Genomic DNA, 19,918 nt, shown 5'->3' with positions numbered 1-19,918 from the left:
AGGCAGGGGACTAAAAAAATGATATCCTTCTGCCTTTGATAAGCATTGTGAATAAAAATCAATAGTCAAATAGACCCAGGAAAAGCTGTCTGGGACTTACTATTCAGAAAAAACAACATATAGATAGAGACTCTAACAAGGCTCAGAAACATCCTTTGCATTTATTTTGCATGTGTATTAAATAGCATAATGAGGTGCTAATGGGTTGCATTTTTTTTTCCCCCCTGGAGTCTCTCTAAGCCAGGATTCTGTTAATAGACAGGCTGTGGGTTTATGAAAGCCAGATATTCAGTCACAGGTCATCACTGGACTGCCCACATGCCCCAAATGGAGACATCTGCTTTAAGGTTGCTAGACCTCTCAAGAAATTTGTATTTAATTTAATTTTTTTTTTTTTTGCTTTGCTAATCACCAGTTGCTTCTCTTCAACATTATATTTGCATTCTATTGAAAAATCTGTTTTATATTTCATGAAATATTTATTAGATGTATTTATTTGTTGGATACTTTTGTTCAATGATAAAGGGATTTTGTAAGGAGATAGGATCAATATATTAATATTAATAATTCTTACTCCCTTTTGTACACATATAAAATTCCTCTAACTATGCTTATTCATTCAGTGCTATTATTAAATGAGTAACCTAAAGGAATGTTTTTAAAGCAATGGTGTAAATATACTAATACTGATCATTTGAACTCCCCCTTTATATACATGTATTTCATATTCTTTAACTATAAATAAGCTGCAAGTATATAAATCTAGTTCTATGATGGCTTTTTTTTTTTCTTCTTTCTGATCAGTATCATTCAACACCTTTTATATGGCAGGAATCTTGTAAAACACAGGGTATGCAAAAGTAATCTCCCCTTTTTTGGTTGCCATGTCTGTTGATGACCCAAACCAAATAATTGCCTTCAACTGTGTTTTCATTTTTAACTTTTCTAATTAGAAATAAATCCCCTTATGTGTTACCTGAGGGAGGAATAGTTTAATAGGAAATCATTTAGTAATCACAGTTCATTAATCATATAGAAAATACTATTTTAATTGTCAACTCTTCATTCACAGAAAATGTATGTTTCCTTGAGGACTCTCATTGCCTTTCATACATTGTATTCTATTCCTTAGGAGTTCATTAATTTCAAACTTGTATTGGCTTTTGCTTTTATACAGATTCCTGTAGACAGAGCTAGCAGTTGAACCTTTTCTTTGATTTGTTTGTTATCCTCTTGAACATATAATTAGCCTCTTAATATAACTCTCTACCTGAATGGGTTGTTGAAGGCTATGGCCAGTGGTGTGCTGGAGCTGGCCCACATAAAGATCTCTTCCCAACTCTAGGTTAAGTGGTGTCATGTTGGCAGCTTGAAATTGGCGGTGGTGGGAGTATTTACATCATGGAAATTGACAGATGCCACAACTCAAGTCCTTCCCCTCCAGAGAGCTACTTAGATACTAAGGAGTGCTCACTGTTCATAGTGGGCTTCTCTTCTTTTTTTAATCAATTGGCCATGTAGAATAGCCACATAGAATTTTATTTTCAGGTATTTTCTTTCCACATTGTTTGAAACCATTAGAACATCGCTTAATATACCACTTGCTGATGGAGTGACTGAACAAGTTTTTTAGCCCTTAGGACCCACCTTGAGGTTGATGTGAGGCTGAATAAAAAATACATTTATCTCAGGGCACCTGGGTGGCTCAGTTGGTTAAGCATCTGCCTTCGGCTCAGGTCAGGATCTTAGGGTCCTGGGATTGAGCCCCACATTATTCTCCCTACTCAGCAGGGAGTCCCTCTCCCTCTGCTCCTCCCCCTGCTTCTTTTCTCTCTTATTCACTGTCTCAAACTAAGTAAAATCTTAAAAAAAAGAAACATTTATTTCAATATATTAGCAAAATGGCTTGTGGACAGTGAGCAGTCAAATAGTACTAGCATTTATCTCTCCATGCTTTCCTTAATTAATAGGTATTAATTAGGTATTAATTAATAGATATTTATTGATCCCTTACTAAGTACTTAGCATTTTGTTGAGTCCAGTGGGTCACTGACTGAGGCCTAGTGCCTGTAACGTTGAGTGTTCGTGATAGTGCCCTGTTGCGAGGAAGCTCTATTGCTTTCTAGCATAAAGTCTTTCGTCCTTTCTGTCTTTCTTCCTACAACTTTTTTTCCTTCCCTAAAATAGTTCTGTAAACTTTTTTCATATTTAGATTTAGTTTAGATATTAGCTCTACTAGGAAGCTTCTCCATACCCCAGCCCTAACCATGTTATTGTCTCTTTGTGTCTGTATTGTGCCCCATTCATATCTCTGTAACTATCTTTGGGACATAAATCATAATTATGTACCTCCCTCCATCCCTCTCGCCACCTTTGTGTTCTCACTGTTTAGTGGAATACTTGATAAGTAGTAGGCCTATTAGGAACATATGTTGAACAGTTGTTGATTGAAAGACTAGGACACAAATTTTGCTCTTGAAGACCTTATCATTTGATTGAATTAATGATACATACACAAGTGACATGAAGGTGAACAAGAAAACATTTTAATAATGATAGCTATATTTTCAGATTTTTTAAGTTTGTAATTTATTTCCATATATATAATATATATGTGTATATATATGTTTGACATAGGTTAAGTTAGTCTTTTTTCTGTTACATATAGAGATATTTATGTTCACAGATATGAATGAATTGAATTAGGTCAGCCAGATCAAATTGTAAAAAGCAAAGTCTAGTTTGTCAACTAGGCTTTGTGACTCTGGGTCAGATATATAGCAAAGTTTGGTTATTCTTCCAGGCAGTAACTCATTCTCTTTTGCTTTCTGTTTATGGTTTTTTTTTTTTTTTTTTTGAAGCTTTAAAAAATTATTATGACAATTTTTAAACATGTACAAAATTATAGAAAATACAGTGCTATTTTTGATGTATGAATCAACATTTTGTATGCTTGTATCCTGTGTGCATCAGTTATTATTTTTCCCATCTTATTTTATTACCTCAACATACCTTTAATCCCTGATGTGTTTTAAAACTGATCTCAAACATCCTATTAGTATACCTACAAGTTCTTTAGTGTGTATCTATAACAGATTATAACTTGTTTTAAATATAATTCTACTTCCAAATCTATCAAAATTGACAATAATTATATTACTTAGTACCCACTTTTTGTTCAGTTTTTACCCTATTGTTACTGCAAGAGCCTTTTTATAGGCGGAGTGATCCCATGAACATCCAAATAGGATTTGCACACTCCATTTGGATATTGTATCTTTTAAGATTCTTCTACATTATGATAATTTCTGCTTTTTTCTCCCTATGCCTTTATTTGTTGAAAAATTCAGTCATTGTCATGAAGAAGATTTGAAGTTCTAAATTTAGCAATTTAGAAGGAAACAATTTCTAATTGTTTCCTTATACAGTGATGTTTACTTTGTTCTTCCATCACCCTGATTTTCTGTAGACTAAAAATTAAACCTAGACTTGAGTTCACTTGTAATGCAATTTAATATTATTATTTATTATCTGGTGAGGATACTTCCTAGATGGTGCTCTGTATTTTTTATTGCATCACACTAAGGGGGCACAATTTCTCGTGTTCCCACTTTTAATGATGCTGAAATCTGGTACAATATATAGTTTGGATTTGTTTTCTACTTATAATGTGATGTAATTAAAAAAAATAAACACATACATGCATCTGGTTTTGGTTACTGTAACATTTGATGTCCTATATGATGAATATTAACCAAGAATGTGCTTTTTTTTTTTTTTAAAGATTTTATTTATTTATTTGACAGAGAGAGATCATAGTAGACAGAGAGGCAGGCAGAGAGAGAGAGAGAGGAGGAAGCAGGCTCTCTGCTGAGCAGAGAGCCCGATTCGGGACTCGATCCCAGGACCCTGAGATCATGACCTGAGCCGAAGGCAGCGGCTTAACACACTGAGCCACCCAGGCGCCCCGAACCAAGAATGTTTTTGCTGACTTTAGAGTCCCTGGCCCTAGAGTCTGAAACAGGGACAATAAGTTAGAGGCTGGAAAGTTATTTGTGCTGCCCAAGGAAAAATGAGATGTCTCCATATAGGGCATTATATGTGACAAACAAGAAGTTTTAGTTTTTGTTATTTGAAAAAGTTAGAAGAGGGAATAATGGGGATTACCCCCAAGACTAAAAGTAAATAGGAAGATCTTATGCTATTTTAACTTAACCAAATATTTAAACATTATTTGACCTTTATTTTCAGAAAGTGAGGGTGACATTTTAGGGATGTCTTTATCTCCTGTAATTAAAGTGTGTTTTGTTAGGATTTTTAGAGGTGTTTTTGGCTTTTAGAAAATGTACGATTTCTAAAACATTGTGGCCATCTTCTTGTATGAATAGCCAGTGTAAATAGGACTAGTAAGTTACTGCTTTTCCTGTGGGATTCTATGACTAGGAGATAATGAATATAATATTGAATTTGCCAAAAAATGGACTACGTAAATCTGAGATTATGCTTAACATTTTATTAGGCATGCAATATTATGTCGTATATTTTAGATGTATTTACATAATTATTGTAATTCTAAAACTCAGATGTTTTCTCCAGGATAGAAACTCTACTCTTTACTCATCTTCATATAGTATGTAGCTACATAGCTGTTACAATTACTTAAAATTAGAGTAGAAGTCAGATTCTTGACATATAATTAAAATAATTTTTTTCAGTTGAAAATCATAAAGATGAAAAACTTTACATTCTTCTTGTCAGTCTATGCTAATACGTTTTATGATGTTGTGGGAAAAGTCCTAGAAAGTGAGGGAATTTTATTTTATTTTTTTAAGAGAATTTTAAAAGAAGTGGCATTATGTTGCTTTGCTAATAGTTATCAGGAAATCTTAAAGGAGACAAAAAGCTAAGCCCTTTAATGGTGGTGTCTGATAACGAAGGATTAGACTGAATTTAGCTTTGAAGATCAACAGATGGACATTTACATTATGTCATTTGAAGGAATAGTTGCATTTTGACTTCAGGAGATAGCTTAATCTGAATGGCATAGAAGTTGACAAAAAAGTTTGCTAATATGTAAACATTGACTGTGTTAATCTGTTGAAAATGGAAGGCTAGCATCAAGGATACAGTAGTAAAATTCTAAAAGGAGTTGTTGAAAAGTAAATGTTATGCAACATGAAAAGAATATCAGGGGAAAAACTGACAGAGTAGAATAACAGGAAGATTAGTCATTTCTGCAAGGGGAAAAAAAAAGGTGGAGAGAGGGGGAAGAAATATTTTAAACAGGAATGTAGAACTGGAAGTGCCTGTGCTAAGAGACAGATACAAGCTAATTTAGGAGTGAAACTGGGCCTAAAAAAGGAATAATACTGGTTACATTTAATTATACAACATAAAGTTTATAATAACAACAAACAAAAATAAAAACAGGCAAATTTTCTATTCAGCATTAAGAGAACCCGGTACAAATAAAAGAGTACTGTTTATTCCTTAGCCGAGTTGACTTGGCTTAGGTCAGCTAGCAGTGTCAGATGTGTATAAAGAAAATGCATGTCTTTCAAAACAGACTGATTTTAATGATAAAATTAAAGCCTTCTGGATATTTTAAAATCTGTCTGCTATTTGGTTTGAAATAATTTTCCCTTTACATTTTCTTATTTGACAACTGAAGGAGTAGCAGTCTCCAAATAGTTGAAGATTTCTATAAATCCTCAAAGATAGGGGCACCTGGGTAGTTCAGTCATTAAGCCTCTGCCTTGGGCTCTGGTCATGATTTCAGGGTCCTGAGATCAAGTCCTACATCATGCTCCCTGCTCCGTGGTAAAACCTGCTTCTCCCTCTCCCACTCCCCCTGCTTATGTTGCCTCTTGCTGTCTTTCTTTCTGTCAAATAAATAAAATCGTTTAAAAAAAAATCCTCAAAGATATAAATTATGATTCTCTGTGCATCTTAAAAGATATATATAACAATCCCTATAACAAAAACCAAGAAAGTGTACATTGTAAATATCACCTGTGTGTGTATGTGTGTGTGTGTAATCTCACTAGTCCCTAGTTTCTACCCAAGGTGTCAGGGACATTCTGATTTTGCTGGACAGATTTTCCAACCTCTCTGAATGTTCTTATCTGTCAAATGGGAACAGTAATATACCTGCCTCAAAGCTGAGCAATGAGGATTAACTGAACTAGTAGATGTAGCCATATACCTGACATGGAGGTGTTACTTGCCCTTTTAATTTATAATCTTGTACCCAGACATGAATCAGAGGCTTGTATGATGCATTTCCACCTAATACATGGGAAGATGGATGGTTGCAGTACAAGCTCTTACTCATACCTTGACAACTTAAACCGTGGTTTGATAGGTTACATTCGTATCCATATTTGACAAATACAAAAGGATTACTTCTCTTGGCCATTGCTCAGTAACCCCAGTAAACAATAAATTACATAAAATGTATTAAAATAAAGTAGATATGTCTAGTGTTATATAAGCATGATATCAGGACAAAATCCGCTTATTCTCCTATCAGGAAAAAAATGTTAACATTATTTAAATGCAGAAAATGGTTTATCTATATTGAAACAAAGATAACAAATCAATCCAATTTAGAAGCCCAAGACTTCTATTATTTTTTGTAACTATGTAATATATCATTCTGTGTCTTTGAATTAATAGAAATATATATATATGATCAGGTAAGCATTTCCTGTTGATTTTATTGACAAATTGCTATTTTTTCGTGGCTCATGTGCACATAACTTGCTGAGATATATTCTAACTTCAGCACAAAATTTGGTGTTACGTGAACACTAAATACTTCTAAAAAAATCTTTCTCTTTCCCATCTCATTTCTCTCTCTCTCTCCTTCTACCTTTACCCTCACAAACACAAGCACTTTACACATACGCGTTCACGTGCGCGCGCGTGCGCGCGCGCACACACACACACACACACACACACACACACACACAGTCCCTGTGCTTAATTGCTTAACTGGATAGGAAATGTTTATTTTCCAGACTACAGAAAACAAACGTTATCTCGAACACTGAAAGTCCTTCCTTTTCCTGGTTTGGAAACACTAAGTCATACTGAGTTGCTTGTAGATTTTCTTTAGCTAGCGTTTAGGTTTATGTAAAGCATAAAGTTGTGAGGACAAAATGACTCAGGAATTTGTAATGCACAATTAGAGCTTTTTACTTTTAGGTCATCAGTTTATTCTTGACTGACTTGATATTAGTTAAGAATTGGTAATAACGCGTTGTTTAGTTTCAGAAGAATGTGGGTAGCTCTTGGCAGCCATACCTGTTTTAATCTAAGTATGGCCTAGGGTTGGTGCTTATTAATATGTTTCTTTCCAGATAAATCCAAGTTCAAGGAATTAAATAAGAGAGTATACCCAGTAAGAGTTGATGAGTAAGAAGCAGCTTATGTATTTATCTACAAATATGACTTCTGTTGTTTTCTATCTTTCTGAATGTTAAGTCTCAAAAGGACCCAAGCTTGGATTTCTATGTTTTTAATTACATTGTCATTAACATCAGCAAGAAATAATAATTGTAGCTATGGTAGATAACTTGAACAGTCAGAAAAATATATGTTCATATATGTATATATTTATATTCAGATGACTGCATAAAGGCATCCTGATCTTTCTAGCCTATTACTTAATAATGCCAAGGTCATAGAGATAATTTGTTATGCTCTATCTTATATAAAAGCCTATGAGGTTACTTTGTTTTTCTAACTTGAAAGATGTCAGAATGTGTGTGTGTGTTTTAAAAGAACTTTTGAATAACTTTTGTGTTAATTTGGTGTTAACATCAAAGACAGATAAATTTAAATCTTGTTGTCAGCCAAAGAGTGAATCAAGCTTATGTGGGTACAGTGTTTAATGCCACCGCTCAAGGAATTCTGCAGAGAAGATAATTGTCTAGAAATCACGTAAAGAATTGTCATCTTCCTTCTTTGGAAACTCTTGATTTTAAAAATAATGGAGAGTAAATAGGTTAGTATGTATCACTTTGAGCTGTGCCACATGGGCACCTAAATACCTTCTTGCTAAAGGCCACCAAACAAGTTGCCTTTCTTATAGCTTGTGGCTAAATTCTGAAAGAATTTAGTGAATGGTGAATTTAGAATTTAGTTATAGTGAAGATACCTTCACCATAACTGTATTTGCTCTCTGAAGTTTTCATGGTTTCTTGTTTTAATTTCTATTAGGTTAAAGCCAAAAAAGCTGAAGCTAGCCAAACTTAGTCCAGAGACTTAGGCTTGCTGCCAGATTAAAGAAATAGGTTGGTTTCAGTATTCTTCTCTGGTTTTCCAGTCTTATGTTTGTGACCGTAGGTGCTTGATTTGAGCTAAGATGACCCAGGTGACTTTGTGTCCTCAAGCACTAATTTAAAGAAGGTCATTTCAGCTGCTGAATATTCAAGGAGGTGTCCGAGTCCAAGGTTGCTTCAGCCTGTATCTCAAGGGATGAGCCTCAGATTTCTGAGGCTTCCTTTAATCTCACAATTATTGTCTTGGTCCTGCACATAATTAAATGTATAATTAAATGATGGGAATGAAATAGAAGTATGGCTGCCAGCAGTGGTAATCCCCTAAACAGAATGACCAGTACTGTGGTGATAATAATGTTACTGTCCTGTTAGTGCGTCTGAAGACATGATACATTCGGGACAAATGTGAAAACTGAAAGTGTCCTTGATTTTTTTAAAATCTGAGAATCACGTGAAACATTTAATTCCTTAAATTAATGTTACTAAATATCATTAAGAGAAATGGATGTAGACTTCTGTATTATATAAATGGACATACTTTATGCATATTAACTTTTTGGGAAGAGACAGGAATAACATGCCCTCTTCCCACCAGGGTTCCAGCCAGACCTGACATTCCTCACTCCCTTTCTTTCAGTGTAACATACCATCAGCTTTCAAGAGGCAGTGGAGGACAGGGGTAGGCATAAAACCACAACTTCAGGAGCTGTCTTTCCTGGATCCAGAGCTAACACTCGCTCCTTAGTAGCTATGTGACTGTTGACCACTCCCTTGATGCTCTGTACCTCTGATTACTCCAATATACCCCGCTAAATGCCCTGTTGGGGCGTTGTGAACCTTATAACACATGCATGTCAAGAACTTACGGAATTTCTGTGGCACACAATATGTACGATACACGTTAGCTATTATTAAATCTTAATTTTATTTGAACACTTTCTAATGTCTATCTTGTTAAAGGCAATATACAAAGCAATGAAAACCAAAACTCATGTGACAGTTGTAGCAAAATGTTGAAGAGCTCCAGTTCTGACCAGGACAACCTGGGTCCATGTCAGTTGCGAGCTCTGTGACTTAGAACTTGTGATGGAACCTGGCTGCACCTCAGTATCCTCATTCGCAAAATGAGGTAGTGATAATATCTGATCTGGGGTTGCCGTGAAGATTAAATGGGATGACGCATTTAAAGCACTAAGAACAGTGCCTGGCACTTTGTGAGCATTCAGTCAGTGTCAGTGATTGTTTCTGTTATTACTTTGATGATGAAGTGAACATGAAAAGTATTAATATACAAGAAACATTACATACTAAGATTCTGTGGATGTAGGGTTTCCATTTTGCTAATGAGAATTGGTATTCTCTGCTAGGCAGGGAACAATGTTCCTGTGCTCGGTATTTATGACTCTTCACAGTTATTCTCTAATAAGTAAATAGTATTTACATATTAGGAAAAGAGTAATCTGCATTATACTCATCCTTGATTGAACTATTTAAATTTGTTTTGAGCTATTTAAATTTAAATTTATTTTTATTTTTATTTATTTATTTATTTTTAAGATTTTATTTATTTATTTGACACAGAGAAAGAGATCACAAGCAGGCAGACAGGCAGGTGGGGGGTGGGTGGGGGGCAGGCTCCCTGCTGAGCAGAGAGCCCTATGCGGGGCTCGATCTCAGTACCCTGAGACCATGACCTGAGCCAAAGGCAGAGGCTTAACCCACTGAGCCACCCAGGTGTCCCTTGAACTACTTAAATTTTTAAAAAATCTCTAGATACTCTTCCTATCTATAGGATTTTAGGTCTGGATAAATCAGTTCAGTAAAGGAAATGCTTTGTTAATGACGTTACCTGTCCACTCTGTTGTGCAGCCGTATTCTAGCCACTCATTAAATTGAACAGTACTGGAAGGAAAAGTAACTCATCAGTAACATCAAAATGGGAATAGAATATAATAGCAAATAAGTCATTGTTCCTTCTGTAAAATAAAGATCGTAAGACCTGATATTTCTCCATCTGTTGGGAGTGTTGTAAAGATTATGAAAACAGTGTTTGCAAAAAGTGACTCTGTGCCAAGAAGGCAGATAGAACATTAGGAAAGAAGTGACCAGTATTGCATGATGGCATTTATTTTATATGGTAACATCCTTTCTTTCATTAACAGGACATTTTAGAGCAATCCACCTGCTTATTAGGAGTAAGGAGTGCGAATGAATTCTTAAGAGGGTTCATCACAGCTACCTTTTAATAAAGTAAACCTTTAAGAACATGTTTTCCATAGAATTAGAAGCTTAGAATTTCATAGTGACAGTATACTTATCACCTTGTTTTGGGAGCAGATTTTAAACATGATCACAGGAAAACACCTGTTTTGACACTCTGGGAAAGGTGCAAACATACGGGTAAACTCTGTCTAGGTGTAGAATAAACAAGAGTGCTTTGGCTAGCATCCTGCAAGGAGTTGGGTCTAAATGGTCTGCTCCAGCTTCTGCTGCTGCTGCTGCTGCTAATACTGCTGGGAAGGAAAAGTGGCTGACCTGGCATATCCTTTACTCTTGGTGCTGCAGCAGTCACTCAGGAAGTGTTGTTTAAGGGGAACCTTCTGGATCCTTTTCATGGCACCATGGCAAGAAGAAGCCGTATCTTATCTATTGAAGATAAAGCATGGAGTTGGCTAATGGATGCTGGTGAGTGAATAAGGCAAATGGGGAGCCAGTTCACAAAGATATCTTCTGGGAAGGGCTGATCTCTCCAGGACTGACATGGCGCCCGCTGGAAAATGGCCTCTGATAATCTGAACGTCAGAATATCGTTTTGGAGGGGAGTCACAGTTTCCACACTTGTGACCTGATCTGTGATCTTACATATATTCCATAAATGAAGTTCATATGCATTCCTAGCTTACGACTTGAAGATACTAATCCTGAAGGTTGTTAGATACCTCAATCCATGGAACACAGCTTCCATTGTAATTTCCACTATTTTTTACTCTTGTTTTTCATTTGATCCACAATGATCTAAAAAAAAAATAAAAAAGACTTTTTAGTATATGAAAGCAATTTTTCCTCCTTTCCATTTTAAATGATCATTTCCTTTTTTAAACAGCAATAGAGTATAGAATTTTAACTTAAGAAACTATTTAGTATGCATAATTCTTGCCAGGAATATTCTTTTCAATTTAAGATAATTATGTAAGCAGTTTAGTAAGATATTGGATATGTTAGTCAGATAGTTGCATAGGATGGGTCTTTGACATTGCTAATATATTTATGTACCAATTCAAGGTAGTTCCTTGAGCAAGTTTCTCTGTAGGTAAAATTAGTAATTTCAATGAGCTATCTCACCTTTTCTCACTCTAAAACTTTATTTTCCCATTTTGACAAAGCCTACCATATGAGTTAAAAAATATATATCTTCCCTTTTATAATTTAGAACACACATGGATATTACCAATTAATAGTTCAGCTGTGTCTTTCATTAAAAGATTAGAAGATCTATACATATAGACGTAAGATATAGACCTAAGTTTTCTACAAAGTTGTAGACCAAATTTTCCTAGATAATCTCTGCTTAATAGGTATTGCATAAAAAAGGTAGACAATCAAGTTTAGGAATTTATGGCAGCATGACAAACCATGCAGGAAGATAACTGTGGAACTTTTAAGAAATTTATTTGACCACACCCCCCCATCCCTGTACACACACACTTTTTTGAGGCGTGCCTTCTCCCCTGTGGTAGCACCATTCAGCCAATGAGTTGTTATTGAGCACCTGCTATGTTTTCAGGCTAAGTACAGGGATATGATTGTTTGCACATTTGTCAAAAATTTCTCTCCTTGTGTTGCTTAACAACAGGGAAACACTAATTTAGATTATATGGTCTTATTACCTTAGTAGGCTCATTAAGTAGCAATTGAATGTATATTTTTAAATAGCCAGTAAGGATTTTTTGTTTCCACTGAAAATAATCCTGAGACAGCATATATTCTAAAGAGCTCTCTAAATGCATACATGCTGCTGTGTCACATTTGGTGACATTTACTCACTTTTTGGTACTCTTACACATTGTTTTAGTTTTTGTTGGTTTGATGGTTGAAACTGATGTTTGTGAGTGGGACTGACAGCGTAGGTCAAAAACCGACTGTAATTGGTTTTCTATATTTTATTCGAAATCAGACTATTAGTTTTTTTTTTTTTTTAAGTCCAAACTTCCATTTGGTTTCTACCATAGGGGCTCACTCAGTCTTTTCTTATCCAAACCTATCCTATTGAAATGACTGTGTTTGAAAATACTAAGTTTTAGTTCAACATCTAGACTTAGGTACTGTTTATACAATAAAATTATTTCTAAAGGGAAATTCAGATTCAACACCCCCTTCCCTTATCAATTCTTAGTTCTCTTAAATTTAAAGTACTAGCTACCTGGGAAGTGCTTACTATTACGTAGTGTAAGGGCTATTCCATTTTATAAGAGTGGTGGACCCTTCGTGCCTTATGGGTATAAGTAAATTTGCCCAGCAAGAGCTGCTTTGATTGTCATTTATTAACTGTATATCTGTATCACTTTTTATCTATATGGTGAGGGATGGGAATCCACCTTTCCTAATACAAGCTGATTGCAGCCTTTTGATTCCAAGTAAAGATTATTATTCATATTTTTGTAACTTGGATTTTAAATCTCACACACAGAGCTGCCATCAACCGGCAGATTTTCTTCTCATTTAACTATGAAGCAAGCAGAAGACAGCACCCATGGTTAATTTGTTTCTAGTCTTGAAAAAAAAAGAAAAAGAAAATGATCATTCCCAAGTAAAGCTGATTTTTTTTTTTTTTTGGCACATATTAGGAATTATTAAAGTTCTGTCAGAATTTATATTTCCTTTTTGGCTTGATTTTATCCAGCTCCTTAAAGCAAAATTGCCTTAGGTTCTGTCTCTTGTACCTGTTGGATAGTTAATACTCAGTGGGCTCCTCCAGGTGAGCTCCTGAGGGCTTGTGAGCCGTTGAGCTGTGAACGGTGGTTAACATGCTAGAAGGAGCTATCTGGAAAACATGGTATTATGAAGTCCAGTTTCAGGAGAGTCTTAATGAGCTGTTTAGCTGACTGTACATTAACACCTAGTACGTTAGTTCCATTTTCCTGACTTCCTCCTGTTTTCTTCTTGCCTTTTCTTCTGTGTCTTCCTCTTCTAATTTCAGAATGCTCTTTGCCCACTTGCTTCTTTTTCTTCATATTCTTGTTTTCTTATCTGATTGAATTCCTCAGTCTTCCCAATCTGGTCAGAGTAGAAAGAGATATATTTGATAAAGTATTCATTGTTCTTATTGAAAAAGCAATTTTCATGATTTCTCAAGTTAGAAATCAGCTCAGTTTAACACTTCTATTACATTTTCTCCTCTAATAATGGACAGCTTTACCTTTTAATTGCTCTTGCCTTGTGAATTAGCACCCTGTGGTTTTCTGTATTTGTAAATTTTCTTAATATGAATGTGATGGTGACAGGATTTAGGCATTTTTATGTCACATGTTAGATTTTTAAGCTTAAATACAGTAGGCGTACTGTAATATGTCTTCCTTACTTTTCTTTCTAGAACTAGAGCTCCGTATCCCTCCCCCAACTGTGTTTTTGGCTCTCTTATGGGATGCTAGAATGGCCTGTCTCCATGTATTTCGTTGCATTTCGCCATTGCTTCTTGTGTTCTGTCGGGGAATTTTGGTGATTCTTTTCAAGCGCTACCTGAGCTCTGTGCTAGTTGTTCCGTTACCCCAGGGTCTTGTGCTGTGCGGTCATGTCTCCACTTCCTCCGCCCTGTCCATTGACAGAGCCTGGGTTCCCTGATGGCTGCCTCTGTACCCTTGTGAGGGCAGGAATATTCCTCCCCCTGCTGCTACAATTGAGCACGTGCTGGGTACCATGTTGCCCTCTACACTTGCTTTCAGTTGTTAAGGCTTCCCAAGCTTTGGCTGTGGCTCAGTGATCCTGCTGTCAAAACCCTGAAGCTCTTCTAGTCTCGACACTCAGTGGTAGCAGCAGGTGTTGGGATTTCTCCAAGCCCCTAAGACCCTGGGAGCAAGAGAATGGCTGTTTGACATAGACCTCAGGACTTTTCAAAGCACCAAGAAACATCTACGGAAGATATGTAAAGGTAAGACTCTGATTTCTCCAGGAAGCTGTTCTAGAAGCTAGAAACGTATAGCCGTGGATTTAATGTGAACTAAAGAGCTAAAGAATGTCCTTGGGGAACTCTGCTTGATGATGAAGCCAGCATATGAGTTTTAGCTTGGGTAACTACCTCTTGGGTAACACCTCTTTTAGGAATTGGGTCTGATGTTAACATTTCTAACCTATTTTATTTATATTAAATTTAGATCGAATAGATTTTTAAAAGTATTTTTTCCATTCTTTGGATCGGAATCTATGAAGCACTTCTTTCCTTCTTCACAATCTGTATTGTGTATCCAGCAAGAGAAATCTCGAGAATGAAAACAGTTAAAACAGTCAAAAATAAATTAGAAGTTATTCATGTTTCCCAAAGCCTGTATTTTATTTACCTGTTAATGTTCAAAACCAGAAACATTCAATTATTATACCCTTAAATTCTTTAAACTTGAATTTCTAAAGCCGTAATTAATTCAAAAGGAAGGGGAAGAGCTGCTTAGATCTTGGTAGTGCAAGGGTATGTTATTGTCCTTTGTCAAATATCACTGCTTAGCATTCTAAATGTAGCAGTCTCTTTTCTTTAGGCCTTTATTTTCATTTTTTAAAAGGGACTGATTCCCTGCCCCTAATTTTTTGGCAAAAAAATCACTCCATGTGGGTGTAAATAACCTGGATGAAAGGTGTTGGGGGGGTGGGTGTGGAGGAGAGAGCTCACCAGCATCTTGGAGTAAACAACACAGATCATCTCTTCAGCATTATTTATAACCCTTTATTCTTTACCCTGCCTCATTCATAAGCATTAATCTGTGAAGTGAGGTTAAAGCAGCTCTTCTAGTGTGAGATCTTCAGTGGCCCTACTCTCCATTTATGTCTCTTTTTTTCTTTTGTTTTCTTTTCCACATGGACTCAATCTGTTAATGGATTCCCTGTAGTTGGAATTCAGGCTATTAGCTGTCACACTGAAACTCCTTCATTTCAGTAACTAAATCGGTAACAGGTTTTAAAAATGAAAAAGAAGAATGTTTACGAAATAGCTGTACAAAATGAAGAATCAAGCTCCTCTTTGATAGTGCTTATTTAGGATGCTTATTTTTAAAACTAAAAGAGGTGCAACAAAGTATTTATTTACACTTGAAAATATCCCAATTTTATTTCCTCTAGACCTCAAGAGTATAAGTGAATGGAATGTTTTGAAGTCTAGTTTCTAGTGCGTTAAATTGGATAATTGATTTCATATGTAAAAACAGAAAAGGAAAACTGTAATGTTTTAATTCTTATATTATTTATAATGAGTTTACTGTTTTTGAAAATGTAAGGCACAGTCTTAAGCCAAGAGTTTGCATTATTCTCAGGTTGGCTTACAAACCATGTTTCCGTTTTCTGTTTATTTAGAATTCTTCTATTCCTCTAGGACAAGAATTGAAACTGTGTTATAGATTATTTATTATGTTAATCATATATTTAATATAATTAAATATGGAGATAGAGAAATTGACATTAGGCATTTACAAAATTTTTTTTTTTTTACATTTTTAAAATATTCTATTTATTTCTTTGACAGAAAGAGACACAGCAAGAGAGGGAACACAAGCAGGGGGAGTGGGAGAGGGAGAGGCAGGCTTCCTGCTGAGTGAGGAGCCCCATGCGGGGCTCGATCCCAGGACCCTTGGATCATGATCTGAGCCAAAGGCAGACACTTAACGACTGAGCCACCCAGGCTCCCCTTACAAAATTATCTTAAAACTTTAAAATTACTTAAAATATTTTTAACAGAACATAATGAATTAGTGGTATCCACTGTGTTTAATGTTTAAGGGACAAGATAGCTTCACAAGGTAACTTCACATAAGCTGAACTCAGTACAGTAATATTTAGACTTTAGTGATTTCTTTTTTAGGATGTACAAAAAAGGTACATGATACAAAATATTGGTGCCGTGAAGCTCTTAGCCACTACCTGAATAGAAAAATCTATTGAATAAATAATGGAATGACCCTTTTGCAGATAAGGAAACAGAGGACTGCTAATTCACAGTTTTTAAGCCCAGAGCCAAGACCAAAATGCAAATCACTGAATTCCAATCCAGTTCACTTGCCTCTCTGTGATTCTGTTTGGACGGTGTGGTCCATTCGAGTGGCCATCTTGTTTGTGTCTTCAGGGCAATGAATAGACTCTAGGAATTAAAGTGATTTCATGCAGCATCAGATGTGTCCAATCATGACCGATAAACACGGGCTCACTCCCACAGTGTAGCCCGATTGAGGCCTTTAGAATTGCCCTTTTATGTCTGCCTTGTTTAGTGTGGCTTTCCTTATATGAGGATTTTGGGAAAAGTACGCAAAAGAATCATTAAAATGTTTTTGTTTGAAGGGAGTATTGAACTTCTGGCATGCCATTTATTTTAGTTTACGATCCTAGTTTATGACAGGTTTCTGAAAATTTAAGTTCTTAAAATTGAAAAGATTAGGCCCATGTGTATATGTAGGCAGCTCATTTTCTGTTTCTAAGCAAAAAATTTTAATTGATTTCCATTGTTTCCAAAGTTGAAAAAATCCCTCAGCTTGCATCTTTAAAGATGTCTGTTTACTTGTGATATGAAAGTGGAAAGAGTGCACATTCTCAGTGCTACAATAATTATATGTATGTGAAATTATATGGTGTATTTATTAACTAAGTGTCTGGTTGCCTGACTTAGAATTATTACTTCAAAATCCAAATTCTCCCTGACTTGAGTGGATACCTGTCATCATTTAATAGGGCCTTGCCCAGCCTCCTTTAATGTGATTTTTTTAGGAGGTATAATTGTAATCCAGTCCCCTTGAGTGATGCCCAAGATAGACTCAAGACCCAGTACAGACCTAAGAGAAAAACCAAGAATGTAAACTCTGAATGCTCTTTTTTAGGAAGTTCAATTTATAAAATAGCTGGAATACTTTTGGGATAGATTTTTTTTTTTTTTAAGATTTTATTTATTTGCCAGAGAGAGAGAGAGAGTACACACAAGCAGGCAGAGAGGTAGGCAGAGGCAGCGAGAGAAGCAGACTCCCCTCGGAGCAAGGAGTCCGATGAGGGACTCGATTCCAGGACCCCAGGATCACGACCTGAGCCGAAGGCAGCAGCTTAACCAACTGAGTCACCTAGGCATCCCTTGGGATAGAAATTTATAACACTTATTTCAGAAACAACAACAACAACAAAGTACTTGTTCACTGTAAGTCTTCGAAGTCATAGGCTAGTTCTCCAAATAAGGTTCTTAATGTCCATCGTAACGATCCCTGAGTATTCATTTCTGCCATCCCTCAACTCAGAAGACTGGTACCTCTCAGTGTACACTGTTTACTCTTTCCTGTGTATTCCTTTCCTTTCTTGGGGAGAATGAGAACTCTCCGGACTTATGGACAATGAGCAGAGGTCCTAATTAGTTGTAACCCCTGGCTCTGAATGCTAGGACCCCAGTGCGGTCCTCCCTTTGTCATGGCATAGTGCCATCAAGATGCTTTGACTCGAGCCTCCTTCCAGCTCAGTCTGGACTACTTTTCACCCACTGGCTCTTTGACCTTAGAGAAAAAGGCTGCTTACTCTCTCAGTCATAGTCTCACATGCTCTAAAATATGAAGAATATCATCTCCTTGTCAGGGTTTTTGTGAAGATTTAATTTAATTTAATGAGGCAGTGTATGCCAAGCACTTAGCGCAGTGGCTATCATATAGAAAATAGCCAACAAATTGGTCATGCTATTATGTGATTTTCCCAAGGTCACACAAGTATACAGTGATTGAGTCAGAATTCAGACCAAAAATCTGCCTGCTGGGGAAAACCAAATGAAAAAGGAACATGTATGTTCTCCGTGCACAGTAGCAACAACGTGAAGCAAAACCTTATCCTGTCTCTGAGCTCTGACCCTGCTTCCATGTGTACTCATAGCTTTTATGATGCATAAATCATATGTCATGTATGCTGATGGGGAAAGTAGCCTAGTTTAGTGGTTTTGAGTCAACTCTAGAGGTAGAGCCTTCAAGGATTGGAATTGCAGCTCTGCCACATGCCAGCTTGTGATATTAGGTAAATTACATAACCTTTTACAATTCTTCATCTGTATATGAAACTAATAATAGCATCTGTTGTATTGCATTATCGTGGACAGTAGATGATGGAAATTAAAGAGCACCTCTAGTAAGTGACTTTTATTAATAATTGATAGATTTGGAATTATTTATTAAAAATAAAGTATGTTCACAGAATGAAATGCGTGGATGGGGAAAATCAGAAACCCAGACAGTATTAGATAGGGACAGGATCTTGGGGACTAGATGCCCTTCCATTCTCCAAGAATCTATATGCTTTCCCCATCAAAAGACATTTTACCTCAGTGGCAGGTCAGTGAGAAAGGGTGGGGGGAAAGATATCGAAGATCAGAACTGACCCAGACATGGAGTGGTGGTTCCATCCAGAAGGTAGGTGAACTTCTGTCCGTCTGGGTTGATGACAAGGACTGGCATCGATGTCACCAGATGATGAGAATAGTCCCAGTTAAGCACATGGTAGGATTATCATTCTTGTTGTCTTTCTTTTTGAAGCAGAACCCAGACCAGCAGCTGGGGCTCTAGTCCTGGGGAGAGTGAGTTAACCTGGGCTAAGTTGGAGTGTCAATGTTTAACCTTGAATGCTAGTCAGATCTAGGACTTTCCTTGCTAGATTCTCAACTTTGTGAGGTCAGGGATGTTCATTCTACTTGTTTGCGGTGTTTTACTTAGGGTCTGGGAAACTTTTTCCCAGACCCTAAGTAAAAAAGCATGCCCTTTTTGCATGCTTGATAAGTAAGAGAAGAACTCATTTAAGGATATTGTGGCCACCAAAGGGATAGGAAAGCCGGGCTGCCATGAAGGAAGGGCAGGGTGCCTGGGGCTCCCTTAGAGACAGGGAAGGGTTAAGGCAGATTCAGGGTTAAGGCAGTACCTATTCTTTGTAGTGACTGATTTAGGGACCTGGCCAAATGGAAACCATCAGTGCAGCCTGATTAATGAATGTAGGAATAAAGTATTGTGAGTTTTAAAAACTTTTCAAGAGTTTAGAGAAAAGAACTTTAAGGAATCAAAATCTATTAGAATCCATTTACAGCTTTTCATACAATTAAAAATGGTATTTCTAGCTTTAAAAGCTCAATTTTGGTGCCAGACACTTGAGGAAAAAAGTATCATACATCCTTGATTTTATATATATATTTATATCATACATCCTTGATTTTATATATATATATATATAAATAATATATATATATTATATATATATATAATATAAAACCTTACATAAAGAAGTCATCAAAATACAGTTTTTAAATATGTACTGTCATGAAGTGGTGTTTTGTAATACGTGGACATAAAGTGAAGAGCTTATGCAGATGATGTGGGAAGTCAGAGTGTAAATCTAGAAGGTGAACGATTTCAAAAACATTGAGACTTTTTAACTACAAA

The 19,918-nt window shown here is 36.2% G+C and overlaps 1 protein-coding gene across 11 annotated transcripts in view; it reads left to right on the top strand.

Moving 5' to 3' along the window:
- MBNL1 (muscleblind like splicing regulator 1) overlaps nt 1–19,918 on the top strand; it is a 196,193-nt gene that overhangs the window by 78,881 nt on the left and 97,394 nt on the right. The window contains exon 2 of one of the 11 annotated variants that reach the window (XM_059391723.1): nt 10,854–10,973. The exons of 9 other annotated variants lie outside the window; for them this stretch is intronic. In XM_059391723.1, the coding sequence (XP_059247706.1) occupies nt 10,968–10,973 (6 nt within the window). In that variant the 5' untranslated portion in view covers nt 10,854–10,967. Of the gene's footprint in view, nt 1–10,853; nt 10,974–14,189; nt 14,434–19,918 lie in introns of those variants that run through there. One more of the 11 variants, XM_059391725.1, reaches the window with a different exon arrangement.

The sequence above is a fragment of the Mustela nigripes genome, chromosome 2 (assembly GCF_022355385.1).
Source record: "Mustela nigripes isolate SB6536 chromosome 2, MUSNIG.SB6536, whole genome shotgun sequence".
NCBI lineage: Eukaryota > Metazoa > Chordata > Mammalia > Carnivora > Mustelidae > Mustela > Mustela nigripes.
Note: the sequence above shows the minus strand (reverse complement) of the source record. Positions and strands in the feature narration are given on the sequence as shown.